Consider the following 9,296-nt stretch of genomic DNA (forward strand, 5'->3'; position numbering starts at 1 on the left):
AAAATCCTCGACGAGCGCGAGGTGAATCACTATTCCACGTATTCGGTGATGAAAGCGTCGGTGGTGGAGAGATTCAATCGCACGCTGAAAAACGACATGTGGAAGCTCTTCACGCTCCAGGGATCGTACAGATGGATAGACTCGCTGCCGCGACTCTTGTCGAATTACAATCGTCGCAGACACAGAACGATTCGAATGCGTCCAGCGGACGTGACGCCCACCGTCGCCGAACAACTGCTGCGCACCGGTGTACGGTCGCGCGAAGATAGCCGCGCCGGCGAAATTTCGAGTCGGCGATCCGGTGCGCGTGAGCAAATTCAAAACGATCTTTGAAAAAGGCTACACTCCAAATTGGACCACCGAGATCTTTCGCATAGCCAAAGTACAAAGGACCAATCCCGTTATGTATCTGTTGAAAGACGTTCGCGGAGAAGCGATAGCCGGAGGATTCTACAAACACGAATTGCTACGCGTCTCCAATCCCGACGTTTATCTCGTGGAAAAAGTCCTGCGCAAGCGCGGCAATCGAGCGTTCGTGAAGTGGCTGGGAATGGACAGTTCGCATAATTCGTGGATAGATAAGGCGTCTGTGTTGTAAAAAGAAAAAAATACTTAGACATTAGTAAACAACGCTTACTTTATTGTCAATAAAAGTTTACACATTCGTCGATGTGTTTCTTACGTGTTATTGATTTTACGATAAAACAATTTTTAAAGCGTACAATATTGTTTCCTCCCTTTTTTTTACAACGGTATTTTGTAATGTCCCCACGGAAGCGTCTCCTCGCCGTTCGACGTCACGTATCGCTTGTCGTCGTGCGGACTGAGGGCTAGTTTTTGCTCCGACACGGTGTTAACCTCGTGCAGCGTCGAGCGTATGCACGACTGGCGCGTCTTCAGCTCGCGCGCGTTCCGCAGGCACTCCACGTAATCCTGGAACGTGATCCTCTTCGCGACTACGTTTCTTTTGACACCCTTTATTCTCTTGGTGTCGTCGCGTCCGAGTACCTTGTAAGTGTACATCTTCGCTCTGAGGCCCACGAACTCCGTCATGATCGCGCCGTTGTTTTCGTCCTTCATCAAACCTGGCACCTTCTTGTTGACGCGCGGCATACCGTGCGCGTTGTTCTCCGCGTAATCGCTCGTGTCGAACCTGTGCACGTCGCGTTTCATACGCTCGTACGCGTCTTCGCATTTTAACGAATAGATCAGATTGTCCGTATCCGTGTAGGCAATTCGACAACGGTCGCGATAGAGCGGCACCATATAGTCGTAGTGAAACTCGTACAGACGCGTCTTGGATATCTCGAGAATAGACATACCCACGTAGATCGGCTTGTTGAATTTTATCTCGAGCCTTCGCAGCTCGATCGCCATCAGATTCTCCGAGAAGACGCTCCTACTGTGAAAGTTCGGCTTAGCGATCAACGCCTCCGCGCCGTATCTCCCGTCCCATCGCGTCACGAGACGCACGTCCACGTGATCGCGCACGTTCTCCATAGTCTTGCCGAAGACGGCGTTGTTCATCAGTTTGTACAAATTCCGTTCGAACTCGTTGCTCGCGCGCGTCCTAAGCGCGGTGTTCAGCTCGATGTAGACGCGAAGCCACGGCGACTGGGCGAATCGCAGAACGTGACGAACGCGCGTCAGACGCATACCTAGTCGCAGACATTGCTGCAGGTTTCGATAGTGCGTCACGTAGCGCGATTTGTCGTAGAGATTGGCGAGCAGTTTTTCCTGTCGTTTGCCGGGCGGTTTGTCGCGCGTCGGGCACAACGGCAGATCCGCGTGGGCGTCGTGCAGGTCTCGCGGGTACTCGAGATCCACCTCCAAAATGTAACCGACGTCGCTGTCCGTCGGCACGGTCGTCGCGTCGAAATTCTCAGGATCGTCGAGCCACTGGAAATTTGCGTAGGGCAACGATTCGCTCATAGCCCAGCCGTACAGATTGTTCACGTCGTAATACATGAGATACGTAGTGGGCTGGGACGAGTCGTGCGTCGGTACGTGCCTGTTGTTGGCTCGCGCGTACCTGAGCGAACATTGACTGAGGCCGCCGCGTATTCCGCGTTCCACGAACAGCACCATGTCGATGTCGGTGAGCAGCTCGAAACGCACGCCGGTGTACCTCAGCATGGCGTCCCACGTGTACCCCGGCAACGTGTAGTAATGCGCGGGATCGAGCCCGTAACTCGCCGAACACGCGTCTCGAAAATTTTCAAATATATCCGCCAGAAGAAGCACGTCGGTCTTGAGATACAGATCGCTGTACTCGCCGAGATCTCGCACGCGAAAACGTCGCCAGACCCTCGTCGCGTGCTCGTAGTCGCTCTCGCTCGCGGTCTCGTCGGTCAGGGAGCTGTAAAAGGCCTCGCGCGGCGGAAGCTCGGTATCCCGCAGTTTGTCCGCGCTGTCGACGTACTCGTACGGAAACACACCCTTGCGAGTGAGCAGATCGAGATCCTCCGCGCTCAAATCCGCGTACTCCGAACGCGTGATTCTCAGCTTGTCCCTGTTCAGATAGGACGCCAGGGTTTCGATACTCGCCGCTAAAAATTTATACGAGTCCACGAATCGAAGCTTCACGTACCGATCCCATTTCCCGTCCGTCTGCGTCTCCTTAACGGTCTTCGAGAAAGATATGTAGCTTTCCTTCATGAGCGGCAGCAGATCGACCCCGCCCTCGAAATCGTTCGCGATTTTCTCGACGACGAAGTGCGCGTCGTAACCCGACAAATTGTGAAAGAACACGGGAATCACGTAAACGTTTCTGTAATTCAGATTGCAACGAGAATGCGCCGGACCTCTGTAGCGTCCGGTTAGGTGACAGTGATCCCGCATGCGCTTGTCCTCCGTTTGAAACGGTTTCCCGCACACGTGACAATGAGTCGCGAGCAGAAATTCGCTTTTCTCGTCCTCCGTAAATTCCACCATCGCTATATTGGTGGAAAATTTATTCTTAACGCGACGCGCGAAAACGCGAAGCTCGTTCACGAACCACGAAACGCAATCCTCGCCGCGACGATATCTGTACGCAGACGCGGTATTGTCGTAGGTGCAGCACAGATAGTAGCCCAGGCTGAACGGTACGTGACGCTGATAAGCGTATCTTTCCGTTCTCGGGCCCCCCTCGACGTTTTCCCTCTCCCGTCGTTCGAGAAAACACTCCAGATCCGCGTACACCACGAAGGGAAGTTGCTCTTTTCTGACGTAATTGTCGAAAGACAGCCACTTGTCGCTCTCGTTCGGGAGAACGACGGCGCAGTCGTTCATTCGGCCGCAGTCGACGCTGTGGGCGAGCAACTTGTCGCGCGTATAGAAATAGTGTAGACATCTGCGAAATAACGTGCGAGCGATTACTGCGTGTATGTAAAAAAAAATAACGTCTCGTCTTTTCCTTGTTCCCCGTGTTTTCTTTTTCATTTCATTTCTTTTACCTACCGATCGCAAACGTGCTTTGCGTACCGTTTCGCTGTCAATTGCGAATTCACCAATCGCGACAAATTCTTTATCCAGGCGAAATGGCCCCTGTTGACGCCGCGCAGCGTATCGCGCAGATACAGCAGATTTACGTGCCTGTCCCGCTTATCGTCGGTCAACCGCAGAGGCACGATCGCGTTGTGGTCGGCGCCTCGGCCGAACTTAGCTTTCTTTTCAATTCCTTCCCGAGTTGTAAACACGTTGATCGATACGTCGTTCTGACGTTCGAATTTTCCGATCTTTTTCAGATCTATGGGAAAATCGATCCCGTCGAGATTCAGCACCGTCGCGTAATCGTAATCGGGATACGAGCCGCATCGTTCCGCGTGCCGCTCGGCGGGGTACAGGGCGGCGACCACGCGCGCGCGAAACACGCGTCGTTCTCCGACGGCACGTTGACCACCGCCTTTTTAAGTCTTATACCCAGCGGTATTTTCATCCAACAACGGTTCAATATTCGCGACAACGCCCATCCGCTGTCGCGTTCCTGAAATTCTTCCAACCGCGTTAGACTCGCGTCGCGCACGTGCCTATCGTACCACTCGCTCAGATCAGACCCTGGGACAAGCTGTTCGTTCCGCGTAGCGATACTCTTCACGTCGGTCTTAACGTCCGCTACGAATTCCCCGTTGAATATGACGTTGACCTTCAAACACCCGTGTTCGGTCATATTATCCCGCACCTTTTCGAGCACGGTGCCCTTCGCGTCGTCGAGAAATCGCGCGGGCTCGATGTACGTCGAGTTCGTCACGGCGCCGGTCAGCACGCGACGTTGGAACGCCGCGTCGATCTCGATCCACGAGAAACCTCTGTCGCTGCTGCCGCCGCTACCACCTTCCCCTCCGTCCAAGCCGGCACCTACGGCGCGTTCGAATCGTCGACGCAGATCTTCCCTCGAACCTTCCAATCGCGTTATCAGAGCCACCAGAGCACTCACGGCTCCCGTGTTTCCTCGCTTCCCGGAACGTTTGACTCGACACTGCTCCCGCAGGAGTCGGAGACACTCGTCGCATCGCCGTCTCCACGCGCGGTACCCGTCCGCGTCGCGGACGTTTGCGGCGAGCAACTCGTCGCACTCTTTCCGCATCGCATCCAGAAAGGTTCACCCTCGGGAACGTTGAACTTCACTCGGTCGAAAAGACGACGAGACCAGGCGATTTGATTCCGATATATCCTGCTCTTTCCTCCGTACATCGACTCGTGATAGACATAATACTTGAGCGGCAGGCGACGCATATAATCGCTCGCCCTGACGGAGTTCGCCACCGTCGTCTCTATCCACTTTCGCTCGCGATCGATTCGCGCTCCGATTTCCCTTCGCAGATGATGGGTAACCAAATTCTATCGCGCGTCCTCCTTCGCCACCGACGCGCGCGCACTCGACAACGGTGTTTCGACTCTCGCCGATTCGTTGTCCGAATCGGACAAAAACTTAGGCATGGGCTCGCGACAGCACCATTCGTCGTCCGATTCCTCGGACGACGGATAACGGCGATCGTTCATTTCGCGAGTACCCCAGCCGGGAATGTTAGCGTCTTTTCAACGTTTATAGATGTCGATAGATGTTGAATCGGCATCTATAAGATGTCAATTGAACGTCTATAGACGTCGACGTTCCGGCTGGGACATATCGCTGACGCTACATTCGCATCGCTGACGTCTATATCAAAATAAAAAAATCTCCATCTTCAATCCCCCCACATTAATGTTTCGATGTAATCATAAGTATCCCACAAACCTATTTTACAATTCCCTCCACAATGTAAACAGAACTCGTGCGTCAATACTTCGTCGTAAACGTTACGGACGCTGCCGCGAACCATATACCAACATGTTTTAACGTATGAGTCCAAAGCCCTCCAAATGTGTTCGGTTCTACCGATATGCAATTTGAAATGCAATTTAAAATGCTTGGGACACCGCCACCTGCGTTCTTTTTTACTGATATGCGATCTAGAATGCTTGGGACACCACGTGTCAGTGCCAGCGAGTACGTTTCGAAATCCGACTTTTCTGCCGCGAAGCAAACGCACCATCGACGAGCAATAGCGTCCATCCGTTCCCATACCGTATTTTTTTACAAATATGTTAACTCTCGACCGCGCTCTAGAATCCTCATAGAAAAAAAAACGTTTGCCGCGCCGTTCGCGCGCCCGTTCAATTTATACCCCCCCGTTCGTCGTCTCAACGAGTGAGTCCCGATTGCGCACATTACAAATCGGACACAGCAATATTTCCCGATCGGACACGGTGTCGATTGCACACGGTGCCGATCGGACACGGTGTCGATTGCACACGGTGCCGATCGGACACGGTGTCGATTGCACACGGTGCCGATCGGACACGGTGTCGATTGCACACGGTGCCGATCGGACACGGTGCCGATTGGACACGGTGCCGATTGGACACAATCCCGATCGGACACAGTTACTATCGGACACATTTAGTTGCATTTGGACACGGTGTCGATCGGACACGGTTACTATCGGACACATTTAGTTGCATTCGGACACGGTGTCGATTGCACACGGTGCCGATTGCACACGGTGCCGATTGCACACGGTGCCGATTGCACACGGTGCCGATTGCACACGGTGGCGATTGCACACGGTGCCGATTGCACACGGTGCCGATTGCACACGGTGGCGTTTGCACACGGTGCCGATTGCACACGGTGCCGATTGCACACGGTGCCGATTGCACACGGTGGCGTTTGCACACGGTGTCGATTGCACACGGTGGCGATTGCACACGGTGCCGATCGGACACAGTGCCGATCGGACACGGTGCCGTTCGGACACGGTGCCGTTCGGACACGGTGCCGATCGGACACGGTGCCGTTTGGACACGGTCACGTTTGGAAATAAAATACGAAAGTTTATGTATATGTTCGAGACTGTTAAAACAATAATAAACTAAAAAACTATAGCATTACGCGAGGTTAAAAAATCTGTCATCGTATTATGTATTTATGTCAAGAGTATGCGCGGAGCGAGACCGACCGTGACTCTTTACGAGTTGCGAGTACTCGAGATGTTGAGATAAATTATTTACGGATAGCACATTAAGCGGTAGTCAGAGCTACAAATCTATATAAAGATACGTATTATACTGTAATATCGTGTACGTACTTTAAGTATGAAGTCGATTGACATATTTCCTAACCTCAAGCCGTCCTCTCATTGGAGTGCTTTATTATTGCTTTTACAGTCTCGAACAGTATATAAAATGTCGAAATATTTTTCTCTTTTAGTCAAAGTGGCGTTAAATGAGTATACTTTTGTCAAATAAAAGATCAGTTGTTTATCTTAATAATTTAAAGTTAATTCTTCTTCATACATAATAAGATACACTAGTGTTACTTATTAATAATCTGAGATTGCAGTTTATTGATTTACAGCAATGTTTTAGCAATCATTTAATAGAGATTTAGCTCCCTTTTCTTTCAGTGGCGCAACAGAAAATTATTTTACTGTCAGAAATGACGTATCTCTGTATCTACGCAATGCACAGGCATACTGTAAAGGCATGCATTTACAGTGTGGACTCCAATTTCAAATGTGAACATTATTTGCTGTTTGCTAACCTTTATTGTAGTATGTTTAGCAGCTGGTAATGGTACATATTATTGTTGACAACATTTGTACTAAAATTACTTGTGTACGAAATTTTAATTTTTAATGTTTTTAATTTAGATTATTAAGTATCAATTTCCTTCAACTTTGTAGGAGCTGGGGATGAGATATTCTGTAGTAATTACATAGGCCTGGAATATTCTCAGATATCGAAGAAAAAATCCATTTACAAACCATGAGATTCCGTTAAGCGAGAGTTGATTATTATTGTCTCCGTTTTCAGAATCTTGTGAAATGTTATGGAATTATCTACTGTGATTAACTAAGTTGCTGTGTTTATCATGGAAGGATTAATGTGCTTCTAGTTTTTACACATGTTTGCAGAATGTATAAAACATTTATATTTTTAAGCAGGTAATAACTGTGTATACTTTATTAATAATCTTTAACGAATTATCCACAGAATGCAGCGTAATATATTTATCTATATCGTGGTATTTAAATAATGTATGTGTCGTGCATGTTATGAGCATATTCTCACAAATACATAAATTGGTGAGTAAAATTTGGTAAAATTAAGCTTATAGTTATAGTTGTAATATATATATTATATATAATATTGCTTTCCGATAGCGACATGTTAAAACATACATTTTACTTCGACTCGTATATATACACTATCTTACGATCAAACATAAATGCCATTCTACAAACTTCTTTCAAGATAAAGGATTGCTTTCCCAAAACATCCAAAGGCTACAAGGATATATGATACATGAATGTTGATACTTCTATATATAACGTTCCACAGGATTCTAGTAAAGGATATAATCATAAACTCCCGCCTAACAGACTCTCGTACATTGTAAGTGAATTTTCTTTTGATACCTAAAAACATTTGATAGCTTACCCTACAAATTACTACGGACGCATAGGATATGTTTTCAGCTTCTTCAAGTATAAAATAGATATTTAACAATCTTAATTCAAAGCATTGCGTTAGAATTGTACAATATCTTATTAAAATTCAGTAAATAGCAAATAATCTTGAAATTAAAAATCAGTGTTCTAATCACATCTCTCTGAAAGCACCGATGCATAATGTTATATTAATAAATTTAGATGCACTAAATAACACTTACTTAAATTGTGATGTATCTAATTACATATAAAGTGTGAATTTAAAGGGCCAAAAAATCCATAGTTTGCTTTATTATACATATAAATGCATTCGTAAATATGGTATTGCAGATAGGAATTGTATATTATTAAGTTTTTTAAGTAAAATATTTGTGACGCATGTAATGCAGTATATAATATTTATATGTATTAAAATACTATTTTCTGACACATATATGAACTTAATAGCAACATAAACATTTAATCAATCTTTTATTATACACATTGACAGTACAGAATTATTGCTTCTTGAATAAGCACGAAAATTTTTAATAGAGCGACGATGATATTGTCATACATCATTGTCATACATGATTTTAATAGTGGAGACAATAATGTTGAACTTTATGGAATAGTATCATCAACATCCATTAGTAAAATTAATGTGTTTATTGAAGAAACGATGATTCTGTATTGTCAACATGCATGATAGATTGATTAAATGCTTATATTGCTCTTCAGTCAATGTATGTACTAGAAAATAGTATTTTAGCATTAATACTCAAAATCCTGAATACTGTGTTACCTGCATGGCACAAATAATTTATTTAAAGAGTCTAATAATATATCATTCCTATCTGCTTACGAACTTTTGACCTTTTAAATTCCGTTAATAAATAATTACATAAATTAGTATTTTGAATATGTGTTATTTGCTGCATCACATACGTCTTATTAATAGAAGGTTATGCATCAGTTATAAAAGAGATGCACTTACAGTGTAAGATGTTGTGTTTTTAATCTCAAGATTATTTGCTGTATATATATAGAATGCACGAGAATTTTTTACACGACAATTCATGATCACGTATCCTCTATTAGAATCCTGTGGAACGTTATGGGAGCATCAACATACATCCATGTAGCGTTTGAAAGTTTTAAAAAATCAGTCCTTTATCCTGAAAGAACATTTGCAGAATAGCATTTAATATTTGTGGAATGTTATGGAAATATCAACATATATCCGTGTAGCCTATGGAGGTTTTAAAAAACTAGTCCTTTATCCTAAAGGAATATTTGTAGACTGGCTTTTATGTTATATTACTATAGATAATATATACG

The 9,296-nt window shown here is 46.0% G+C and overlaps 2 protein-coding genes across 2 annotated transcripts; one reads left to right on the plus strand and one right to left on the minus strand.

The window, feature by feature from the left end:
• The first annotated feature begins 48 nt into the window (after positions 1-48).
• LOC112455845 lies at positions 49-598 on the plus strand. The gene is made up of 2 exons (XM_025018045.1): positions 49-247; positions 339-598. The coding sequence occupies exons 1-2, from the start codon at positions 49-51 to the stop codon at positions 596-598; spliced, it is 459 nt and encodes a 152-aa protein (XP_024873813.1).
• A 146-nt stretch (positions 599-744) lies between these two features.
• LOC112455846 lies at positions 745-4,567 on the minus strand. Its single transcript, XM_025018046.1, has 3 exons — positions 3,790-4,567; positions 3,442-3,730; positions 745-3,334 (listed from the first exon to the last, which is right to left on the minus strand). The coding sequence occupies exons 1-3, from the start codon at positions 4,565-4,567 to the stop codon at positions 745-747; spliced, it is 3,657 nt and encodes a 1,218-aa protein (XP_024873814.1).
• Positions 4,568-9,296: the final 4,729 nt, after the last annotated feature.

Source organism: Temnothorax curvispinosus, unplaced genomic scaffold (genome assembly GCF_003070985.1).
Source record: "Temnothorax curvispinosus isolate PA1 unplaced genomic scaffold, ASM307098v1 QBEX01006411.1, whole genome shotgun sequence".
Classification (NCBI taxonomy): Eukaryota; Metazoa; Arthropoda; class Insecta; order Hymenoptera; family Formicidae; genus Temnothorax; species Temnothorax curvispinosus.